Genomic DNA, 25,069 nt, shown 5'->3' with positions numbered 1-25,069 from the left:
GACTGAGTCCACACTGATTTGTGTATTCATAGAGGATGCTCTTCTGAGGTGATTTCATCAGCAGCTTCTGGGTAGAAAGGAGCTTTTGTGTTTCAGACTCTTAGCCTCTTTAAACCACTATAGGGTGACCAAGGAGAGGGAAGACTGGCCCCGTGCTACAGGGGTGCTCCTGCATTTGCGCTCAGCAAAGCTGAATCACAGCTCCTGCCCTGTCTCTGCTCGGACATCTTGGAAAGCCTGTCATTCTTCTTTCTTCCTTTTTTTTCCCGGAGCTGAGGGCCTGGTGCTTGCTAGGCAAGCGCTCTACCACTGAGCTAAATCCCCAACCCAAGCCTGTCACTCTTATTGTCTCTGAAGATCATGCTAGACTCTTGACTGGTAACATCCTAGGCATCCAATAACCATTTGAATTGTAAGCAGGGCATGGAGACATTTGCTATAATCCCAAATACTTGGAAGACTGAGGTGTTATTACTATGTAGTATTACTATGAAGTATGGGTGATAGGGAGCGTCAGATGTATTTTATACAATATCAAGACTTCCCCAGTCATAGTACCTACAGAATTGTCATGTTTTGAGAAACAGGAAGATTTTAGAGGCAATGTGAGAAGCTATTAAAATTTGTTTAGAAATGATTATTTTGGTGGTAGAAAGATGATTCTGATGTTAAGAGTGCTTGCTGCTGGGGTTGGGGATTTGGCTCAGTGGTAGAGCGCTTGCCTAGGAAGCGCAAGGTCCTGGGTTCAATCCCCAGCCCCGGAACAAAAAAAAAAAAAAGGAAAAAAAAAAAAAAAGAGTGCTTGCTGCTCTTGTAGGGGACCTGAGTTCAATTCCCAGCACCCACATCAGGCAACTCAAGAACCTATCACTCTAGCCCTAGAGGATCCAACATCTTCTTCTGGTCTCTGAGGACACGCATAGTCATGTGTACATGCCTACACATACCTGCACATAGACACATACATATAATTAAAAGTAAATAAATAAATGAAATCAGAAAAAGATCTGCTTGTTATTTCACTGCCCTCCAGATTTCTTCCTTCTGCTTTTGGATTGGTGTGTTCTGACAGCCGGCCTTTCCCCATGGAGAGCTGCTTGAGGTGACTTGGACAGTGTAGGCTTGCTCCTCTTGTGCATTAGCTATGACCTTCTGAGTGACTGGCATAGAATGTGTGCTAAGTCTCAGGACTGCCAGCTTCTCTACTCTTGCACAGATGGGTAGGTGGCTCCTAGTGCTTAAACGACTGGTTCAGGATGACAGCTTGGGGAGCTGCCGAGGATTGTCCTGAGTTCAGCAGTGCTGAGGAACTGATGACCTAGGGGATGATTTACCATTTCACATTCCGTTTTCTTTTTCAGATATTTTCTGCAAAGTGGAGATGCCCTCTCAGTACTGCCTGGCCTTGCTGGAACTAAATGGAATTGGCTTTAGTACTGCTGAGTGTGAAACTCAGAAGCATATCATGCAAGCCAAGCTGGACGCCATTGAGACTCAAGCCTATCAACTCGCTGGCCACAGCTTCTCCTTTACAAGTGCAGATGACATCGCACAGGTAGTGTCCTGCAGGGAACTTTTCAAGTTAAAGAACACGTATGTGTCACAGCTAATCTCTCTGTCAAATTCTAAAGAACATGAAACCAGTAAGTAGAATCATTGGGATTAGTGGTGTGGTACCAGGCGCCAGTTGTCTCTGAGATAGGAGTGCTGTGAAGGAGACCTGGATGTTGCTCCAGGAGATCTGACTGCATCCGAGGAGGCAGCCATTGCTCTGTAGTTGGTGGCAGCGAATGACAGCGTAACTGTGGCTCCATGATGCCACTTCTTTCATAGGCACTCAGCCTTCTGTGCGCCAACATCTTTCCTTAGAGAGGCAAATTGGATATTTTTCTGAGATGTAAATTAAAATGAGACTTTTGTTACTTTTTTTTAACCATAATTTAAGATTTTTGTAACTTTATACTGAAATTTTGACAAAGTTACTCCTGTTTTATTTTTACAGGTTGGTATACTTTCCATTTTCTCTTTTTTCTATAGTTTTTCCCTGCAAAGGGTAGGTAGAGGTAGAGTTTATTTTTTATTTTATTTTATTTATTAATTTTTTGAGTGAAGGTGTTCATACTCTGGGGAACACCAACTGTTTGTGTTTTCTATATGCAGTCCAGCAATGTGACATTTAGTAAATGTCACAGACTGCGAGGCTGACCTGTGGGTTTGAGTTCTGCGTCCCCCATTCATTACCTATCTTCATGACCCTGGATCAGAGTAGTTAAAACGCCAACTCTTTATGTCTCCGTTTTTTTTTTTTTTTTTATCAGTGAAATGAGGGTTGTGGTTAAAAATGTCTCATAAGGCTGTGGCAATGATGTAAAAATATACTTAGTGAGCATCACATAGATGGTAAATGGTCAATAAATATTATAACTCCTAAGAAAATTGTCCTCGTTAAGCTAGAAAGTTTTGTATTTTAAAGAACACAAGAAACCTTGTTTTTCTGAAGCCTGTGTTTTATCTGTTTTGGAATTTTTAGTGCTTTCAGGGCATTTTTTTATGGGTGGGGACATGAGGGAGAGAGAGAGAGAGAGAGAGAGAGAGAGAGAGAGAGAGAGAGAGAGAGAGATTGATATTGATTCTGAATTCTCTAGTCTTCAACTGTATACCCAGGTTACTGTGTACAAAATTTTACAACACACTTATCAAAAACAGAATATATGGATCTCAACACAAGTAGCCTGAAGTGAACAAGGATTCATGATTCAGGGAACCAAACCCAGTGAACCATCTTAGGTCACATGGGGTCTCTGCCTGTCTCTGCCTGTCTCTGCCTGGTTTCTTGAGTGGGTGCTTGCCAACCACTCACTAGACCAAACCTTAGGGGAGAGCAGACTTTTAATGCATTGGTTCCTGTCCAGGTCTTTGTTTTAAAATGAGGTGAGATAACTGTATATGAAATTTTCACAGTTAATTCTGAGAGAAATTTAAGATAAAGAAATTCTATGTAGCTAAGTGAGATCTCTGTGATGTCCGAACTGATTGTTCGTGTCTTCTAGGATTGTTTGTGTGCTCTGGTAATATTCCACTTTCCTATTCACTAATCTGTTGTGAGTTTACTGTTTGCATTATGGATTCCTAAATTGCACGAGGATCCCATGTGTGAGACGCTGAGGGCCTCTGCCCTATGCTAGTTCTAACTGGTAACTAAAGCTGCTGGTGGCCAATGGCCGGGCAGGCAGACAGAGGTGGGGCTTTAGATTTCCCAGGCAATGGAACCAGGGGAAGAAGAAGGATTTAGCATCACCACGCCAGGGTTGGGATGCAGGGTTGAGAGCTGCGGAAGACAGAGAGCCAGCCTTGTAAGACCCTGGCTGGGTCTGGGGTAGCAAAGATGGAGTTTAGATTTTAGTAAGAAATAATTTAGGAGTATTGGAGGGGAGGCGAGTGGCCCAGCTATCGAACTGTTTAAAGCATATTAAAATAGAAAGCTCTGTGTGTGTGTGCGCGTGCGTGCATGTGCGCACGAGAATCCAGAACATTTTGGTGGGTGATGAGGAATGTGCCATTGGTGGCAGGATGATTTGAGTAGTGATAATTGTTAATACAACACTAATCTGATTTTTTTCTCCTATCCTGGCATTCATATACCTGTAGGGATTTCTTGATAAAATATAGGCTGCTCTTAAATCTTAAATTTCAGGAAAATAATTTACTATAACTATGTCCCACACAGTTAAAGTTTAGCCAGGTATTCCTGTAATTTTACTTGTTAGGTGTAGCAGCCACATCTATGTGCACTTATGTTTGTATAACATACAGTTAGAGTGTAAGCCTCAGTGCCTGACTTTTCTAAGATGCCAGTTGTGCTCCTATTGTGAAATGCAACATATCTTAATTTTTGTCATTATTGGAAAAGCATAGGGATATCCTTCTCCACTCTTCAGCCAATTTGTGGGGGGAAAAATCTTGTACTTATATGAAATGTTTCTATTTTTGGAATTATTATTGGATTGGGGAAGTAGTTCAAGATTCATGAATACCCATCCAAGGTATATAAGCAAATGACAAGCGTAGTAAATATGGTTCTGAATTACCTAACTTTAAGCCCCTCTAGTTGGAGTTAGTGAGGGCTTGGTTGCATGGGATTCTTACCTGCATAGGCCGCTCACTATCTTATCGCTCCTGCAGTGGATTAACACCTTCTTCAAGCTTTTATGTCAAAGGACTTTATGGGCCAGTGTTGTGGTGTGATTGGATGACTTTCCTGATTTTCTCTGTGGTAGTTAAATGCAGTAGCCATGCAGGGTGTTTTCCAAGGGTCCTTTAGAGGAGCTCACAGTAGTCAGGGCAACCCAAGCCTCAGTGTCAGTAGCACAGCTGTCAGGGCTTAGCCTGGCACGTCTGCCTGTGCTCTTGTAACAGTCTCCTCATAGCTCCTAACCCAGTATGGAGAGGCATGGCCAGTGCTGTCGTATACTGAAAAGAAACATCCTCCCAACACCCCATGTTACGTTGTAGATTTTATATTCTCAAATAACTTTTAAAATATAGTTTCTGAATGACAGTACTTATAATTTGATTCTTGACTGAAATAGCATTGATTTTTGTAGGTTTTATTTTTGGAACTAAAGCTACCACCGAATGGAGAGATGAAAACACAAGGCGGCAGAAAGACTCTGGGTTCCACCAGAAGAGGGACGGAGAGCGACCGCAAACTCAGGCTGGGAAGACGGTTCAGCACTAGTAAGGTGCTTGGGGGCACCCACAGGGCGCACATGGGGCATACACGGGGCACGCACGGGGTAGGCACAGGGAAGAGTAGGAACTACTTTTAGTTTGTTGGTGTTATGAAAAAAATGCTTCTGACATCAAGAACTGCCAGAGTGCACCATATTAACTTACCCAGGTCCAAGCAAGCAGGTGGGTTGGTGGCTGGCTTTGCTGCACTCATCTGTGGAGATGTTGTACAATGGGACTCAGGACTGTAGTCTGAGTTAGCAGCTCGGTCATTATTAAGCAATGTGGATGTTTGTGAACTCACATTCGCAGACATTATTATTATTCCTTATGCTGAGGTTTTTAGTAGAATATGAGTTGTATATCTATGCGAACACTGAAAGTATTATGGCTGAAAGGTTATTTCTTCAGTTTAAAGAAACGATGCATTTTCCATGGGTTCGTTTGAAGACCCTTACTCCACTACTTTCAAAGGCTGCATTAATTGGAGAGAAGGGAAGATGGACTTGGTGTACTGACGTTCCATTGGGAAAATGAGGCTAGAAGTGCAGCCACATCAGCTGTGGAGAGCTGTCTAGCTGCACCTCTGTGGGCTTTTGACCCAGACCTCGTGAGCAGTTCATCTGCCCTCGGGCTCTTTGCAGCACAGCTCTTTGTTAGTCTGCTGGTCCTTTGCCTCCTTAGTTTTTATTCCTTAAGGACCATGAAATCAGAAACCTCTGTTTTTAAATAAAAGACTCCTGATGTTCTTAATGTGCAGATCCTGTATCAGGACAAGGAGGACGACTACTAGGATGCCTCTAATCACTGACAGAATGGAGGAGGAAAAATACAAGGAAAAGAGATGCTGTAACTCTTGGAATGTGGGAGGCAGATGCTTCATGAAACTGATGTTCCATTGATTTTTATCTTTTTAATAGCTATTTCCATATTGTTGTCTTATAAACTGTACTCACAAATTTATTATTATAGGAACTTATAAAAACATCCAGACAATGATGGAGTTGTGGATATAGGGTTTATCAGACTAAATCTTAAGGTACCTTTACTTATCCAAGGGACAGACTGAAATGCTATTGAATTTGGACAGTATTCCAACCCCATCTTGTTATATTTCTTTTCAGGATATTTTAAATAAGTTAAAGGACTTGCATCCTTTACCAGGCCTGATACTGGAATGGAGAAGAATCAGTAATGCTATTACCAAAGTGGTCTTCCCCTTGCAGCGGGAAAAGCACCTGAACCCCTTTCTCAGAATGGAGAGGATCTATCCTGTATCACAGTCACACACGGCTACAGGTGAGGAGAAATGCACGAATTGTCCAGTTGTGAAAGACAAGCTTTCCATATGTGATGTTTGCCTGTGATGACCTGTGAACTCGAATTTGCATCCCTGTGAAACTCCACTGCACTTAGAAAGCCCACAACACCCCACACACAGCCAGATCCTAGGAAGAGCAGCTGGAGAGCTTCTGAAAGAATACTTTCCTTGCATCAGCGATGGCACAGCATTCCGTATTCGAGACTGTATTTGACTTGGTGTCCTTCGGTAACTGTGGAACCCTTCACATGTAGCTGGGTGTCTGTAGGCCAGAGGCTGTAAACCCTTAAAGCCTGCTCTATGATATACTTTCTACAGCAAGGCTACAGCTCCTAAAAGTTCCATAACCTCCTCAAACACTTAGCCCATGTGGGACATTATCATTCCTATGACCACATGGTGCCAAAACAAAATCAACTCAAGAGCTTCAGAGTTACATATTTATTTGGTACTTATCAATTCTATTGTATTTTTTACTTTAAAAATAAAATATTTAATGAGCCTTTATAATTGGTATAGTGTTCAATAATACAGAAATAGAAGTTTAGCTAAGCATGATTTCGTGATTAGGATTTATTTTCATTTATATCTACTCAGGCTTCGTCATTCATTTTTTACCTTCCTCTTTGTTGGCCAATATTAACTCACAACTCACAACTCACTAACTCACTAACTCACTAACTCACTAACTCACAACTCACTAACTCACAACTCACTAACTCACTCACAACTCACTCACAACTCACTAACTCACTAACTCACTAACTCAACTCACTAACTCACAACTCACTAACTCACTTACTAACTCACAACTCACTCACAACTCACTAACTCACAACTCACTAACTCACAACTCACTAACTCACTAACTCACTCACAACTCACTCACAACTCACTAACTCACTAACTCACTAACTCACTAACTCACAACTCACTAACTCACTAACTCACTCACAACTCACTCACAACTCACTAACTCACTAACTAACTCAACTCACTAACTCACAACTCACTAACTCACTTACTAACTCACAACTCACTAACTCACAACTCACTAACTCACAACTCACTAACTCACTAACTCACTAACTCACTCACAACTCACTCACAACTCACTAACTCACTAACTAACTCAACTCACTAACTCACAACTCACTAACTCACTTACTAACTCACAACTCACTAACTCACAACTCACTAACTCACAACTCACTAACTCACTAACTCACTAACTCAACTCACTAACTCACAACTCACTAACTCACTTACTAACTCACAACTCACTAACTCACAACTCACTAACTCACAACTCACTAACTCACTAACTCACTAACTCACTCACAACTCACTCACAACTCACTAACTCACTAACTCACTAACTCAACTCACTAACTCACAACTCACTAACTCACTTACTAACTCACAACTCACTAACTCACAACTCACTAACTCACAACTCACTAACTCACTAACTCACTAACTCACAACTCAACTGTGCTGACGAGGGAAGACTTTGCCTTCTTCTGCTTCATAACATAAAATGAGCCATTTAATGAAAATTATGTTAAAGCTACCAAGAATTAAACACTTACTTTGTTGCTATAAGCTAGGTAACCAGGATCTCAAGGAGTATACTTAGAAAAATAACGTCCAAGCCATTTAAAATATTTGAATTATACGTAGTGGTTACTAGAGAGCCCATTTCCCTGAAGACTATCACACAGAAGGGGATAGCAATTCCCTAGAGTGGTGTTTGAAAAGAAATGCACATAGGCTTTAAATCGATTCAGAGATGTAAAATGCTATGCAAGAATAAAGTCTTTGTAAGAAATATAAGGCTTTAGAGAAACTTTCCCCCCCCCTTGGCTTTCTATTATTTTTCTTTTTTTAAAAATTTTTATTGGCTATTTTATTTACTTACATTTCATATGTTGTCTCCCTTCCTGGTTCCCCTCCGCAAACCCCCTATCTCAGCCCCTCCCCCATCCGCCCACCCACTCAATGCCCTGGCATTCCCCTACATTGGGGCATGGAGCCTTCACAGGACCAAGGGCCTTTCATCCCATTGACGTTGGACAAAGGCCGTCCTCTGCTACATATGCAGCTGGAGCCATGGGTCCCTCCATGTGTACTCCTTGGTTGGTGGTTTAGTCCCTGGGAGCTCTGGGGGATCTGGTTGGTTGATATTGTCGTTCTTCCTATGGGGTTGCAAACTCCTTCAGCTCCATCAGTCCTTTCTCTAACTCCTCCATTGGGGTCCCTGTGCTCAGTCCAATGGTTGTCTGCAAGCATCCTCATCTGTATTTGTCAGGCTATGGCCGAGCCTTTCAGGAGACATGCTCCTGTCACAAGCACTTCTTGACATCCGTAATAGTGTCTGGGTTTGGTGGCTGCATATGGGCTGGATCCCCAAGTGGGGCATCCTCTGGATGGCCTTTCTTCCATTCTCTGCTCCATTCTTTGTCCTTGTATTTCCTTTAGACAGGAGCAATTCTGGGTTAATACTTTTGAGATGGGTGGGTGGCCCCATCCCTCAACCGGGGCCAGCCCTAATCTCTGGATATGGTCTCTAAAGGTTCTTCCTCCTGTTGTTGAGTATTTCAGCTAATGTCATCCCTGTTGGGTCCTAGGAGCCTCTTGCTTTCCTGGCATCTGGGACTTTCTTGTGGTTACCCCTAGTTCCCCATACCCCATTGCTACACACCTCTGTTTAAATTCCTGACCCTCTGTATATCATCCCTGTCTCCTCCCACACCTGATCCTGCCCATCCGTCCCCTGTCCTCTCTTCCTCCAAGCCCCTCCCAGCCTCTACCTCCTGTGAGTATTTTGTTCCTCCTTCTATGGAGGACTGAAGCATCCACACTTTGGTCTTCTTTCTTCTTGAGCTTCATGTGGTCTATGAGTTATATCGTGGGTATTCTGAGTTTTTTTTCCTAATATCCACTTATCGGTGAGTACATACCGTGTGTATTCTTTTGTGACTGGGTTACCTCACTCAGGATATTTTCTAGATCCATCCATTTGCCTGAATTTCATGAAGTCATTGTTTTTAATAGCTGAGTAGTACTCCATTGTGTAAATGTACCACATTTTCTGTATCCATTCCTCTTTTGGGGTACATCTGGGTTGTTTCTACCTTCTGGCTATTATAAATAAGGCTGCTATGAACATAGTGGAGCATGTGCCCTTGATATATGTTGGAGCATCTTTTGGGTATATGGCCAGGAGTGGTATAGCTGGGTCCTCAGGTAGTATTATGTCCAATATTCTGAGGAACCTCCAGACTGATTTCCAGAATGGTTGTACCAGTTTGCAATCCCACCAACAATGGAAGAGTGTTCCTCTTTCTCTACATCCTCGCCAGCATCTGTTGTTGCCTGAGTTTTTGATTTTAGCCATTCTAACTGGTGTGAGGTGGAATCCCAAAGTTGTTTTGATTTGCATTTCTCTGATGATTAAGGATGTTGAACATTTCTTTAGGTGTTTCTTGGACATTTGAGATTCCTTAGTTGAGAATTCTGTTTAGCTCTGTACCCTATTTTTAAAGGTTATTTGGCTCTCTGGAATCTAACTTCTTGAGTTCTTTGTATATATTGAATATTAGCCCTTTATTTGATATAGAATTGGTAAAGATCTTTTCTTAATCTGTAAGTTGCTGTTTTGTCCTAATAAGATCCTTTGCCTTACAGAAGCTTTTCAATTTTATTAGGTCCCATTTGTCAATTCTTGATCTTAGAGCCTGGGCCATTGGTGTTTCATTCAGGGAATTTTCCTGTGCTGATGTGTTCTAGACTCTTCCCCAGTTTTTCTTCTATTAGTTTCAGTGTATCTGGTTTTATGTGGAGGTCCTTGATCCACTTGGACTTGAACTTTGTACAGAACAATAAGAGTGGATCGATTTGGATTCTTCTAATGCTGACCTCCAGTTGAACCAGCACCATTTGTTGAAAATTCTGCCTTTTTTCCACTGGATGGTTTTAGCTCCTTTGTAAAGATCAAGTGACCATAGTTGTGTGGGTCCTTTCTGGGTCTTCAGTTCTATTCCATTGATCTACCTGCCTGTCCCTGTACCAATACCATGCAGTTTTTATCACTATTGTTCTGTAGTAGAGCTTGAGGTCAGGGATGGTGATTCTCCCAGAAGTTCTCTTGTTGTTGAGAATAGTTTTTTGCTATCCTGGGTTTTTTGTTATTCCAAATGAATTTAAGAATTGCTCTATCTCTGTGAAGAATTGAGTTTGCATTTTGATTGGGATTACATCAATTGAATCTGTAGATTGCTTTTGGTAAGGTGGCCATTTTTACTAGGTTAATCTTGCTGATCCATGAGCATGGGATAACGTCTAGAGCCAAAATGATTCCATCTTTTGAGATCTTCTTCAATTTCTTCAGAGACTTGAAGTTCTTTTTGTATAGATCTTTTGCTTACTTGTTTATATTCACACCAAGATATTTCAGAGAAACTATTTTTAAAGTAGTTTCTGCCTACTAGAAAATTGATCATATCTGACTCTCGTTTCCCACTGTGTCAGTGCTGTTGCTGATGCTTGAATGATGGTGCTGAGGTGAGGCTGAAATTGCAGTCCCCTGGTTGCCCCTCACTGGAGTAGACCTCTCACTGGTCCCAGTTGTCCTTGTCAGTGTCACCTGCTCTGTCCTAGGTGTTCTGTCTTGTGCCTTGACACCAGCTGCCAGGCACTAGCAGCCATGTCTCCTGAGGTTGGACCCTTAGTGTGTCTGCTCCAGTCATCATGCTTCCTCGTTCATTCAGTTGTAGGCGTGGCTCGGTTTACCAGGGTGTTCCTGTCAGCACACTGTTTCTAGAGAACTAGCTGAATGGAGAGCACACTACTGTAGCTGATTACTCTCAGAAGGACCTTGTGCTTGCTGTGAATCTGTGAGAATGCGGAAAACTTGAAGCAGAACCCCAGTGTGGCCTTGTTGAGTATTCTCATAAGGCATTTAATTAGGTTCTTTACTGCGAGTGCGTTAGCCTTGTTGAGTACACTCATAAGGCATCTGATTAGGTTCATAACTGCGAGTGCGTTATACATGCCCTTGCTTCATGTCACGTGTGAGGAGTGTGTGTCACAAGGACAACTGGTAGACTCGGTTGTCTCCTCCTTGTGCAGTCTGGAGATTTATCTTGAGCTGTGAGGCACGGAAGCAAGTGCTTTTACCCATTGAACCATCCTGCCAGCCCCATCTGGGTTCAGAAAACATCATTCTGAGGCACTAAAGCTACGAGTCAGTGACTGTCAGGTTCATATTTCTAATTCATTTCTTCTTGATTTTTAGGACGGATAACCTTTACAGAACCCAATATCCAAAATGTGCCAAGAGATTTTGAGATTAAAATGCCAACACTAGTAAGAGAGAGCCCACCTTCTCAAGCTTCAGGCAAGGGCCAGCTCGCGATGGCCAGGTAAGCTTCATTTCTCTATGTTGACATTATTCTCTTGAGAGTGTGATGGCTCTAAATACGCCATTGTATAAACAGTGCAATGTGTTTAGGTGTATATACCAGACAGAGCATTTTGGTTCTAGACGTTATCCATTTCAAATCCTAGGCTGGATGAGGCTGACTGATGGTAAAGGCAGCGGACCTGCCCTAGAGTTCAACTGCCACGACAGTGTGACTTGTCAGTAAGGAAGGGCAGGGGCTGGCCACGCCAGCAGTGTCCCTGCCCCCACATGTACTTGATAAGAGGAAGCAGAGAGATGCTTTACTTTAGGTCTGGTTAGAGATTTGTGCAGGTAGACGCGGGTGGGGGGCTCAGAAGCAGTTTATGGGGAGGTGGTTATAGAAGTGGCCCCATGCTTCACTGGCTGTTTCCCAGCAGGGGTCTACTGTCTCTCCGAAACTTTAGAGTGGATTTAGGCTATTTAGGTTTCTTAGGTAGAAATACTATTTTTATTGGAAACCAGACCTTGCATGTATCTGAGATTTGTCATGTTCTAGCTGATGATTTTATTTGTACTACAGACAAAATCAGAAGGTTTATGGCCTGCACCCGGGGCAAAGAACGGTGCTGGAGAAGACCTCAGATAGAGGCGTGCCATTTTCAGTGAGCATGCGCCATGCCTTTGTGCCTTTCCCAGGTAGGGGCTCCTTGTTTCTAGGGGTTGTTTACAGGCATTGAGAAGCCCTGAATTAAGAGTAGGACTCAGAGGTGTGCATTATGCCCCCGTCCTTCCTATGCTAGATGCTGTGCCCGCCCAGTACCACTGTGGCGAATCACAGTAGCTGCTGTGTGCTGATGCCCTCTGTAAGCCTCTGTGAAATGTGGCCGACTCTGCCCATCCTTGACTGACTTTGCTTCTCTGTGGGCCTCCCTGGTCGTGAGGTGTCTGTCCTCACTTGTCCCCACTTGCCCCCACTGACTTGGAGCAGCGGGTGTGCTTGTCTGTCTGATTTGTTTGCTCCTGTGACTCTGCTTTCTAATCCTGTCTGCCTGCTTCCTGTTCATGCCTCACTACCAGGCCAACTTCAGCCTTAAGTCCTACACTTGCCTGTCATCAAAACACCTGGAGGTTGTGACCCAACTCCTTAATTACCCGATGATTACTGTGCCTACTTCCCTTTCTCTTTTCCCACTGAGTAGTCCAGGTATAAAATTGTTATAAGTTCTGTCAGAAACTTCACTTTCACAGTGAATGCACAGTCTGATGAGGTAGCTTTGCTACAGCTTTGCTTGGTTAGTGTGAACTACCAGCATACAACGTCCAGTCCAACCCAAGGAAGCCTCGGCGCTCTGTGGTGTAAGGGATTTCCCCACTGAGGACAGAGCACAGCTGGATTTAAAAGCCATTTTGCTCAATAGTAATTTAGTGTGAAATATGCTCATAATTTGAAGTTTTCTAGTTGCCACATTGTATAGATTTCCCAGTTCCAAAGAATTTGAAAATTCTTAGCAGATCCCGCAGAGCACAGAAGGCCTTTGTTAGGGGTAGAGTGTAGCCGAGGGGATTCCTGGACAGAGGCTGCCTAGGTGCTGGCTTGACTCACCAGATCTCCGAGGATCCAAACAGCAGTCTCTGAGTCCTCAATCTCTGTTTAGAATTTATAAAATTCACACTTAGAAAGCAGACTCACATGTTGAAATTGTTTTAAACATATTTTTTAAAATTACTTGTATCTCCATTGACAAAGCAGGTCCATCTTCTTCGAAGATCCTTCGCTTTGAAGGATAAACTTATTTGTAACCCACATGAGCAGCAAAGGGATTCCTGTGTGTGTTCTGGCGCTCATTTGATGCACAGCTCCTCTGAATTCTTGCTAACTCTGCTTGCCTGCCTATAAGCCCAAGCTATAGTCTGTTTCCTCAGACCAGAGCAAACAGCACATCCTGCAGGGTTTCCGGAGGTGTTAGCATTCACAAACCACAGTTACTCAGCTCATCACCTCCTTCCTCAGTGAAGGTTCTTCATTGGCTGTTGCTTATCTCATCAAATAATTATCATATATTTGCCAGTATTTCTTTTGAGGGTATACATAGCTTTGGCCTTGTGGTCTCTTGACTTCTACCTAAGAGTTATCTTCCTGCATCTACTTCTGCTGGGCCTTTCACCTAACATTTTTATATTAAGGCCTGTGCTTATCAGTAAAGCAATGGGAGGAGATGGACGTGGTGGTGCAGCACAGTCAGGCAGATCTGTGAGTTCTAGGCCAACCATAGCTGCACAGCAAGTCCTTGTCTCAGAACAAAATAAATGGGACTAAAAAGTTTAAGCCGTGTGTGCTCAGTTTGCACCGTAGTCTCTGAGTTTGTTTGCTGTGTCACAGATTAAAATTAGCTCAGTTGTGTCAGTGTCTGATTGCTGCTTAGTGGGCAGGAGGCTGCTCTTTTGCTTCACAGGAGTAGCATCTGCGTGTGCCTTGTACACTTGCCTGAGTGTGTTGGGAAGATTTCTGGATGCTGCCATTTTAAGTGAAGAAATGCATTTCTGGCTATAGGTTTAATTCCCAGTCCTCTTATTATGAGTGAAATTCAGCACTCTTATTATATCTGAGGTTCTTTTGTCTTTATTATTTCAGTGAACTTATGTATAAAGTCTGTTATGTATGTCATCCTCTGTACGAGGAGTTAAAATACCTTTTCTGACTTTGGTCATAATCTTTGTCTTTGTGTTCAAGTCTTCTTATCAAGTTATTCATAGGCCATAAGAAGCTTGTCTATTCCCTTAGTACTTTTCCTCTCCTACTACTAACTTGATTTTTTTTCACTGAATATCTTCAATATTGTTGAACCAAAGCACACTTAACATACATTTACTGAACACCAATTTGCCCGTTACTTATTTGTTCAACAGCCATTTCTTTTTTTAGAGATATTAAGTATATTTTATTATTTTTCTTTTTATTTATTCTATCATGTATTTCATCCCAACTGCACTTACCTTCCCTCCTTCCCCAGTCTCTTCCCCCAACTTCTCCTCTCCTTCAGATCCACCTTCCTCCACCTCCCCTCAGCAAAGAGCAGCCTCCCAGGGACATCAACCAAACACACCATAGGAAGTTATGATGAGACCAGGCACATATTCTCGCATCATGCCCGGACAAGTCAATCCAGTATGAGGAAAAAGGGCTGCAAAGGCAGGCAAGAGTGAGAAACACCCCCCAGTCCCACTGTTAGGAGTCCTGCAAGACCACCAGGCTATACAACCATAACATATGCAGAGGACCTAGGTCAGACATGGCCTCCTGACCTCTGCGAGCCTGCTTGAGTCCCAGGCAACAGCCATCTCTTATGGGTATATTTTATGAAGTGTTTTCTATTTTCCTATTGTGTATAGATTTTCTGTAGTATAAAGGGAAATTTAAGTCTCTTGCCCTAAGGATCAGGAGAAGCATGAGAGAAATGTTGTAGGTTGTGTGCTAGGTGCTGTGGGAATACTGAGCAAGGCACCTACAATTAAAGAACAGATATGGGGAGGTGGGGGGAGCTCATACACATTACACACAAGTGAAAACTTACAACCTAATGCACAGAAATGAACTTTATTGTACTTGAAGTAAGGCTTTAACTTTGAACACATGACCTTGAAGTTATAAAACTATGTTCTGTCATCTTACTTAATCGTAGTGTGGAGCTGTACTAGCTTTTAAAGGAGGTGTGTTTTTCAGGTGGTTTGATATTGGCTGCCGACTACTCTCAGCTCGAACTGAGGATCCTGGCACACTTATCTCGTGACTGTCGTCTCATTCAAGTTTTAAACTCAGGAGCGGATGTGTTCAGGAGCATTGCCGCTGAGTGGAAGATGATTGAGCCCGATGCTGTTGGTGACAATCTGAGGCAACAGGCAAAGCAGGTGAGCCTGGTGGACAAGCTTCACACAAGGGAAGAGAATTAATCAAGTGCTCGGAACCATTCCAGTTGAACGATTCCTCTCTAGAGCTCTCACATCACATTCATTGGTCTCAGGGTATTTATTAAACCAAGCTCTGTGGGCCACTTAGGGTCAAGAAAGCCCTGCGTATCTAAGTCTAATCTGTGGCTAGTCATGGTGTCTGGTACTCAGTGGGTGTTTACCTGCGAGTGGCAGGGATGGTGAGCAGTTGTTATACATGAGGAAGAATGTGTGTTTTAAATCTCTTATCTGTAAGTGTCTTGACGGAAAGTCTTACATTTTCTTACAGCATCTAGCCAAAGGATGCTGTGTGGAAGGTCGTCGTCTCTAGTGGTTTTGAACGTAGAATTGGGCTATGATGAATGGCAGAGCTCTGAGCCGTTCAGCAGCTGTCTTGCACTTTTGCATTGGGTCATTGTTAGTCACAGACCTAGCAAAGGTCTTGTTACTATTTCCTGGCTAGATTAATACCACCATTTCCTAACCACACACTCTGTGGGAAATCAGATGCCATTTCCAGAGACCTGCTCTAGGTTCCCTTTCACCCCAGACTTAGCTGGTGTGAATGTTGCTTCTCACCAGTGCAGGGCACCAGCACCTGTCCCCACTGTTTAAAAAGCTAGCTGCTCTTTCCTGAGTCTGCATTTAGCAAGAGTCAAACCTTGAGTAACACAGGTCAAGTGTCCCTGTAATTAAGCCCACTCTTGGATAGGTGTCACTTATATCCATGTTTAACAGAAGAGGGGACAGACACAGAGTTGGATTTGTTTACACGGATATAAGTAGTGAAGTCAGGAGACGTAGGGAGCATCAGTATCTCTGACTTCTGAACCCACAGTAATCCAGGGAATGCTGTGTGTATTCATCACTGCTCTCCTGACTGAGCAGTGACCATGCTGGAACAATGTCTGCCCTGTCTCAACCTGCACCAAGTGACCCAATCCCAGTTTTGCTGAGACTTCAGACCACACTGAGCTAAAGCAGACACGTACACTGGAATCACAACAAAATACTTTTAAAAGCTGGAAGAATCAACAAGAGTTTTAAGTAAAAAAGCCCTTGGCCTGGTATGGTGACATACACTTTCACGCCCCAGGGCACAGGCGGGCTTGATGGAGGTGGTGGTGGCAGCGTCATGAATTCAAGGTCAGTCTGATCTGCATAGCAAGTCAGGCCAGACAGAACTACACAGTGAGATCCTATCTTAAAACAAAATTTAGAAATCCCACAAAATATTTAAGAAAAGAGAATGGGGTTCCCCTAGTGTGTCACATGAAAAGTTTTAGGATTTTGATAAGCATTTTATCTGATAAGCAAGGAATCCTTTTTTGTTGTTGTTGTTTGGTTGTTGTGTTTTGTTTTGAGACAGTTTCTCTGTGCTGACCTGGCTGAGCAGCTCGCTCTGTAGAGACCCACCTGACGGACAAAGGCCACCCACTGCCACCCAGCGGGAAGCTGTCCTTCAATATTTTATTAACATTCACAAGGAAGTCACTGTGCCCGTTTCCTACATACCCACGAGTCATCACTTTTTATTGCAGCAGTCTCCTAATACAAATGTTTCATGTTTCTGATGAAAGCATTTAGCGATAAAGAGGTCACGTGGCTGTGGCAGGACCATGCATGACTCTGGGCAGGACCTGCTATTGACTGTATAGTTTCCAAAGTTTACCTCCAAGGTTTTGTTTAATACTTAAAAAAAAAAAAGATTTATTTAATGTACACTGTCACTGGCACACCAAAAGAGGGCACCAGATCCCATTACAGATGGCTGTGAGCCACCATGTGGTTGCTGGGAATTGAACTCAGGATCTCTGGAGGAGCAGTCAGTGCTCTTAACCACTGAGCCATCTCTCCTCTGCCTCCTTCAACAAGTCCTACTGGCTTGTTTAATCCAGATGAGTTTTGCATTTTGGGATGTTGGACTTTAGGCAGCTCTAAGTTGAAGATATTTCTTTCTAGAGAAGTTTCCCCTGTTCTCAAACTGCTTGCTCCTGTCTTACCAGTGGGCAAGGACAGGGATATTTGCAAAACTTTCTTTGCAGACTTGTAGGCACTTCTTTAGCAGACACCGCTGAGATACTCTGGGGAGTACAACCTGCTCTAACGGCTGCTGGGTTCATCAGCACAGAAACCGTCTTCCTATCCTGACTGCTCTCCTCCCGATTCCTAGTCACTCGTATTGTTACACCACAAAGTAATGCTCAAAGGCAGAACAGATGTTTGCTGGGTATCAGCTTCTGGGGGTCAACCCACTACATCTGATCTTACCATTTCTATGGTTCTCTATGAAGTAAAAAGTTTACCAAGGTATCAATTCTAATGAACACTGTATCCTTAAGTTTTGTTTGGTTATGACCTTCAACTTACTGAGTATAATGCCTCCCTTTCAGATTTGCTATGGAATTATATATGGGATGGGAGCTAAATCGTTAGGAGAGCAGATGGGCATTAAAGAAAATGATGCTGCTTGCTATATCGACTCTTTCAAGTCCAGGTATAAAGGTAAGAAGTTTAAACTAAGGATCTTGTATTCACCACATTAATTAAACTAATGCTATAGACGTTTATTTAAATCTTTATTAATCAGAAGTTTTACCAGGAATTATTGAGGGCAAGTAGCGTGCAGCTTAATGCCATTATGTATTAAGGTCAGCTTGTTTAAATAAAGGCAGAGTCAGATGTAAGGAGGCACACTTGCTATCTGTGCTCTACACTGTGCCTACCAACAAAATGTGGACATTGACTTGTATTTTAGGTTTAGATAGCTTTAGATTGACAGTAAAACATTTATTATTTGTGTTAGAAACTCTCAGTGACTGTTATGATAGAGCAGTTTACACACCTTAAATTATCTCTTCTTTTAAAAGCTTATCAAAGTATAATTTACATATAATTAAAGTCACTGTTTTCATATATATATGTATGTGTATATATATGTATATATATTTTTTCTGTGAATTTTGACAGCTGTATGTAGTCATATATTCTGTGCTTCAGCCAAGACACAGAACATGAGGGAAAGGGGAGTTTGGGGTGAGGAGAGGAGGGACGAAAGCTGTGGTTGGTATGTAATATATGAGAGAAGGGTAGGTAGATAGATAGGTAGGTAGATAGATAGATAGACAGGTAGATAGACAAACAGACAGACAGATAGGTAGATAAAGAGAGACAAGGGGCCAATCAGCAGTCCCTTGAAAAAAAGCCTGTGCTGACAAGAGGTTTGTATTGTTTTGTTTTTTCTTTGCAAGAATGAAATCATAGTACTCAGAAAGCCATTGGCCATGTATCAAAAGCACTGTAAGGAAGAAAGGCAGAATGGATCTATGCAGAAATGAAGGGCCCTGGGATGACAGCTACTATGCTTTGTAGATAACTCATCATGTTTGAAACAGTCTGGGCCTTGTAGAAATAACACTAAACAGGAGACTAATTCGTGTCCTCACAGAGCTTAAGTTCTTTTTAACGTACTTAACAGAGGGTAGCCGGTAGGAAGGACAATGTGTTTACTTTTCACCTTCTCAGGTCTTCCAAGCAAAGTGTCAACTCTAGTTTGTGGATTAATCCCTGCCCATCCCGCACATGAAAGAGAAGGGGAAACATCTAGAAGTAGTGTTGATCCTCTGAGGCAACAAGGTGGGCGCTGCTCACTGATAGAGGATTGAACTTCCCATGGCTGAAAGCAGGCAGTTCATGCTTAACTGGAGTTACTGCTGGATTGAGATATTTACTGTAGGTGCCTATTTTTTTTAACTACCCTGTGTTTCTGATTTTTTCCCCCCAAGTTTAAGTAAAATTGCCTTAATTCTTCCAAAGATAGAAGACTTTGTTTAAAACAAGCAAGGGTAATTAGAATCACAGCATGTCTTAGGTGATCCAGTGAGGTTTTTCAGATGCCACCTACTTTCTGCAGGCCATGTGTCTGTGTGTGGGTTTGGGGCTACGCATATTCTGAGGCATTTTATAGATGACTGTCCCCTTCTACCTCCTAACTTGGAGTTGAAATTTAAGAAGTAGGAGTATGACAGAAAAATGGAGAGAGGGAAAGAGATTGTGGGAACCCCACATTCAGCACATGGACATGACACCTGCAAGTAAGGCCCTTTAGGGGTTAGAATGTAGATGAATGCAGATGGTCTCGTCATGACACTGTGTGACAGACAGGAGCTAGGGCTGCTATGAGTAGAGGAACAAGAACAAAGGAAAATCAATGACACACAAGGTAGATTTTGGTTATAATTGTTTTTGTATTTTCTTTTAGGGATTAATCATTTCATGAGGGACACAGTGAAGAACTGTAGAAGAGATGGATTTGTTGAGACAATTTTGGGAAGACGTAGATATTTGCCAGGAATCAAAGACAATAATCCTTATCATAAGGCACACGTATGTTGAAATTTTTCTGAGTTTTAATGTTTCAAAGACTTTTACCATTCAATAAAGACTGTAATGTTCCTTTAAGAAACACTACATAATTGGATTTTCTGAATAAACAAAGTTGGCCACTGGATCTATAAGGAACTGTTGGAGTGATGACACTGTTTAGGGAAGGATAATGTAAACATCTGGTCACTTAATACTTGAGCGTGATACTTTTTAGTTTTGGTGGCAGGTCATAAGTAAATACTTTCTTCCCAGTGCTGGGGTTGAATTTGGTCATCAGTTATGACAGGCAAGCACTGTAGTGCTGGGTCATACCCATCTTCATCTCTGTTTGTCCTTCCCTCCTACAACTTTCTGACAGAGCCCAGACTGTCCAGTCTCACCCTTATAACACAGGAAAGCCTTAAAATTGTTATGTTCCTGCCTCAGCCTCCTGTATATCTAAGACTACAGCCCTGCACCACCAGGCTCAGCATAAGCTCCACTGCCTTTCACTTCCTGCTGCCTTGTGTCACGTTTGCTAACATTTTCCAGTTGTTAGACTCGGATACTCTTAGTTCTACTTATTCTTTTGACTGTTTTATTAGAGGTTATTAGTTGTCCAGAGTAATTAACAGGGCTGCTGTAACATAGTGTTATAGATCCATGAAGATAGTTGCTTAAATGATTATCAGAATTGCTTTTAAATTGTAGGAAGTCATAAAATATCTGCACATTTAAGCTGCTATTATTGTCCAAATTCCCCAGTTTTAACATACTTTGTTCTGTCATTTCTCCATAATTTTGCATGCCAGTGTCTATTGTACAGCTTCTGTCTGGTATCCAAAGCTGTCAGGACAGTGATGTGAGTTGGGCCTTAAATAACAACTGGCTTTTTATCACATCTTTACTGTCCAGTGTCTGCACAGCAGCCATTCAGACTGTTTATCGTCTGACTCAACTAGACACTAATTATTCCTCATAGAAACACAGGTCTTAAATCATGGACGAAAGCAAGCAGTGTATAAAACCATCCTCTCCGTATTCCCAGTTATTTAATTTCAGGGAGGAGGTGTGTATTGGAACAGATTCTTGAAGCCTATTCTATGTTCAGAGTGGAAATGAGGAGAAGATAATTGGCGTTTTTTAGATGCTGTAAGGTTTTTAATGGAAGGACCTGTCCCTATGAGCTCCTTCCTGTGGGCCGTGAGAAAGATGTGCTCATCCTTCTGTCAGGTCTAAATGGTGGACTCTCCGTCAACAGTGTAGGGGATAACATACAAACCAAAACTTGATCGGCATCTGAGAGGGATTAATATAACCCCAAAACCACACTAGTGTGCCAGAGACGATCTACGGAGGCCATCAGGAGTGAGACCCAAATTCTCCACAAGTTCCTTTCCACAGAATCTCCTGGTTTGTCACTACAGATTCATTGCACTTTTTAGTTTTACAAGTTTTTTATTCATCTTCTTCTTAACAAGCTGCGGTGACTGCTATCTGTCGCCAGCTTAGACTCTGCCACCACCATTATCCTACCTGTGTCACTGTCACCACCATCTTATCTGGTTTCTTTTCTTTTCTACCAACCTCCCCACAAGACTTTAGTCTCTTAAGAACGAGGACCATGTCAAACACAGCAGAGGGTAGGACGTCCAGCAGCATGGTCAGATGTCTGCTGACTCTCGGTTGAGAGCCTTCTTCCAGAATCAAGACATGGTGGACAGCAATCATGTTAGCTGGGCTTTTGTTTTCCTTAATTTTCTGTAAAACAAACAGCATTTATACCGCCTCAACTCCTTGTCCTGGTTAATTTTTGCAGAGTGTCAGGCATTGCATATGAAAGATCAAGGAAATGATTTGAGCTTTTCTGGTGCTACTTTTATTCACAGAGAGTTTATGTTGCTTTTCCCAGGAGAATAGAATGACCAGAAATGGATTTAAACCAAAGCAATCCAGCCTTATGCTTAGGCCAGAAGGCAGGGCTGAAGATTGTCGTTTGTAGGATGTCGCCTACCTGTTGATGTCCTGCGTCACATTTCAAATTTCTGGCTGCAGATATGATCACTGGTCTGTGGGTACCGAGGCGAATTGAGACCTGTCATTAAGCCCCTGTGATTGTCGTTTATAGGCTGAGCGTCAGGCCATCAACACAACAGTTCAAGGCTCAGCTGCTGACATAGTCAAAGTAGCCACAGTTAACATCCAGAAGCAGCTAGAGACCTTCCATCCAACCTTCAAATCCCATGGTCATCGGGAAAGCATGCTCCAGAGTGACCGAGCAGGTTTGTCTATCCGTGAGGTACTTGGTAGAGCCAACATGGCGGAAATGATTGCACCTGAAAGGTGGGTGTGGGGAGGGCATATTTTATATTTCATTTCTAAGAATCCTCAAATATTTTAGTATCAGATGTCTTTATACTCTTGGAAATCATTAATGATACCAAAGAACTATTATTTATATAGATTAGATATGCTATAGTTACCACATTGGAAATTAAAGAATTTTCAGGCTTGGTTTAACATTTTAAGACAATAATAAAAATAAACCTTTCGAAAAAGGGGGAGCTGAAGAGATGGATCAAAGGTTAAGAATGCATACTGCTCTTGCAAAGCACTTGACTTCAGTCCCCAGCACCCACATCAAAAGGCTCTCTGTGGCCTGTAACTCCAGCTCCAACAGAACCAACACCTCTGACCTTAGGCTCCTGTACCGATAGTCACACACCTGTGCACACCATCCGTAACATGAGCAACATAATTTTATGGATGTAAATATTTTTGGAACAGAAGAAAATTAGTCCTAGGTTACTTTATTATGTATTTCTGCAAATCTCTCTGATGTCTAACTTAAAAATAATGTATTCCTGCTTCTGCGCCATTTTGTATCACATACCTGTTAATTTGTGAGAGGTGATCAAAAGGGCACACCCAGCAAAACCGTCTGTAGTGCTGTTGTAAGTTTGACTTTGCACACAGGGATGCTCTGTGGCTCAGTACATGGACTGCGCCCTGGAGTAATGCTCAGCCCATGGGTGGAAGGTACTTAGAGAGGTTTCAGAGTGAGCTCTGAAGATTTATTTATTTATCTTAAGTATGTGAATATACTGTCATTGTCTCAGACACACCAGAAACCAGAAGAGGGCATTGGATCCCATTACAGATGGTTGTGAGCCACCATGTGGTTGCTGGGGATTGAACTCAGGACCTCTGGAGGAGCAGTCAGTGCTCTTAACCACCGAGCCATCTCTTGAGCTCCTAGAGTGAGCTCTTCATATCTTATTTACTTCCTTCTTTCTGCAATGAAGTTATTAGGAATTTGAGTTTGCCTGCTAGGCAGCAGCCAGTATTTTCTTGATAGTTTCAAGACCTACGTGTTTTAAAATATTAGTTAAAATTTCAAGTTTCTCAAAATTCCTAAGAACAAAAGAAAACAAATTCCAATTTCCTCTCGTTTGATGACATGTTGCTCAATTTTGCTTTTTTTTGGAGCAGGATTGTTGCCAAAGAGAAAAGTTAAAGGGATGTTTTGTCCTATGAGAGGAGGATTCTTCATCCTTCAACTTCACGACGAGCTTTTATATGAAGTGGCAGAAGAGGATGTTGTTCAGGTATTTTTCAGTGTCAGTCTATGATGTTGGCAGCAGACGGTGGGGGTCAGAATGACTGGTTCTTTGCACATCGTATTCAGACCTCTCTAGCACAGGCTGGCTGCGTAACTGTTGACTCCCTGTAGGGAGAAAAGCTAAGCATGCTGATTTCATACTGAAAGGAAGAGGATTCTTGATGTGGATGTGTTTGTCTGAGGCCTTGCCCTGAGGGTTTCCACTTCTGAACTTCTCCTCAGTGCAGGGCAGTCTGAATGCCTGGCTCATTTCTGATTGTGTTTGAACAACACTGAAAGCAGGGCCCCAGTCTGGTTTCTGTTTCTCTGTGGGTGAGCTGGGAGACTTCCTTTGATTGGGAGGAGTTTATTAACCTCTTTTCTTTATTTGTAGGTAGCTCAGATTGTCAAGAATGAAATGGAATGTGCTATTAAACTTTCTGTGAAGCTGAAAGTGAAAGTGAAAATAGGTGCCAGCTGGGGGGAGCTGAAGGACTTTGATGTGTGATGGTGCAGTGCCCAGGTCCCAGGGCAGCCTGGGACACAGTCACTCAGAAAGCAGAGTCTGCCCTTTCGCCTGCTCTCAAGTACGATGCACTTAAACGAGCAGGTCTCTAGCGGGCTTTAATGTCTACCTCTTCTGGTCCCTGTGGTGTTACAAGGCTTTGAGGGGAGATTTATTCGTTATCCTCACTCTCAAAGAGCATCTATGAATTTGTCTTTCATAATTTATTGGAGCGTTAAACAGTCTCAGAATGTATGCTTGAAAAATGCACTTAGCACTTTGGGTCCTCAACTGTGTAGATTGTGAAGGAGTGGAGCTGCTGCCTCAGGGCCATTTTTATTCCTGTCAAGGACTCCGGCACTCATGATGTAATCCCTCAAGAGCCTCGGGCAGTGCTCAGTCTCAGTCATTAGAGCTATGCAGTATGTGTGGCCTTTTCCTACAGTAAAGCTTCTGAAGTCGAATTTTAAAATCTCAAATTGAAATTCTATAAGATAGTTAATATGTGTGGAAGGAATCTAGAAATGAGTTTTCATGAACTGTTGCTGCTTGTTCTTTTCCTCACCGTTCCGACAAGGAAGGATTGGAATGCTCTTAAAATGAACTGTCTGTCAGCTTAGACATTGAGACACTTGAATCTAACACTGCCAGGCCAGAAAAATGCCCTTTTGCGAGCCCCTTAGTGCCTCCATCCGTATTTGTGGTATGGAGAGAATTCTCAGGCTCAAAACATTGAATTTCTTTACTCATAACTAATATCCTTTTGCTGTTCAAATAAATTTATGAGAAACATATTAATGTTTTTATTTTTTTGATCTATTTGATCTAAGAGTATCAGAAACCTTTGTCCTTTATTGATTTTCTCATTTAAGAATGTTTAGTTATAATTGGATTTTTGTGTGTATTAATCATGATGAAAAGAGATACCTGTTTCATCAGATACAGTTGGATGGATGGGTAGGGAGGGGCAAGGGGGCAGAAGATGGCCCCAAACTCTCAGCCCTGACTCCTCCATTCTTAAATGATGGGTTTATAGGCATGAACTGCCCCTTCCTGCTTCATTATTCCTTGAGGTATTATATAAATACATACACACATATGTATATAGATATATATTGTATATATTGTATATATATGCATATACATATTTGTATATATACAGGTATATGTCTGTATGCTGTGTTTCTCAAGAAG

The 25,069-nt window shown here is 42.3% G+C and overlaps 1 protein-coding gene across 8 annotated transcripts in view; it reads left to right on the top strand.

Annotated features, from left to right (window-relative positions):
- Polq (DNA polymerase theta) overlaps positions 1-24,667 on the top strand; it is a 102,081-nt gene extending 77,414 nt beyond the window's left edge. For 3 of the 8 annotated variants that reach the window (XM_039088124.2, XM_039088126.2, XM_063270381.1), the window contains 11 exons: positions 1,362-1,555; positions 4,605-4,742; positions 5,856-6,030; positions 11,352-11,478; positions 12,040-12,155; positions 15,181-15,365; positions 17,798-17,909; positions 19,666-19,790; positions 21,898-22,051; positions 23,262-23,377; positions 23,765-24,667. In XM_039088124.2, coding sequence (XP_038944052.1) covers positions 1,362-1,555; positions 4,605-4,742; positions 5,856-6,030; positions 11,352-11,478; positions 12,040-12,155; positions 15,181-15,365; positions 17,798-17,909; positions 19,666-19,790; positions 21,898-22,051; positions 23,262-23,377; positions 23,765-23,878 — 1,556 coding nt within the window. In that variant the 3' untranslated portion in view covers positions 23,879-24,667. 8 annotated transcript variants of the gene reach the window in all.
- The last annotated feature ends 402 nt before the right edge of the window (positions 24,668-25,069 follow it).

This window comes from Rattus norvegicus, chromosome 11 (genome assembly GCF_036323735.1).
Source record: "Rattus norvegicus strain BN/NHsdMcwi chromosome 11, GRCr8, whole genome shotgun sequence".
NCBI lineage: Eukaryota > Metazoa > Chordata > Mammalia > Rodentia > Muridae > Rattus > Rattus norvegicus.
The sequence above is the reverse complement of the archived record's forward strand: the minus strand, read 5'-3'. Positions and strand labels throughout refer to the sequence as shown.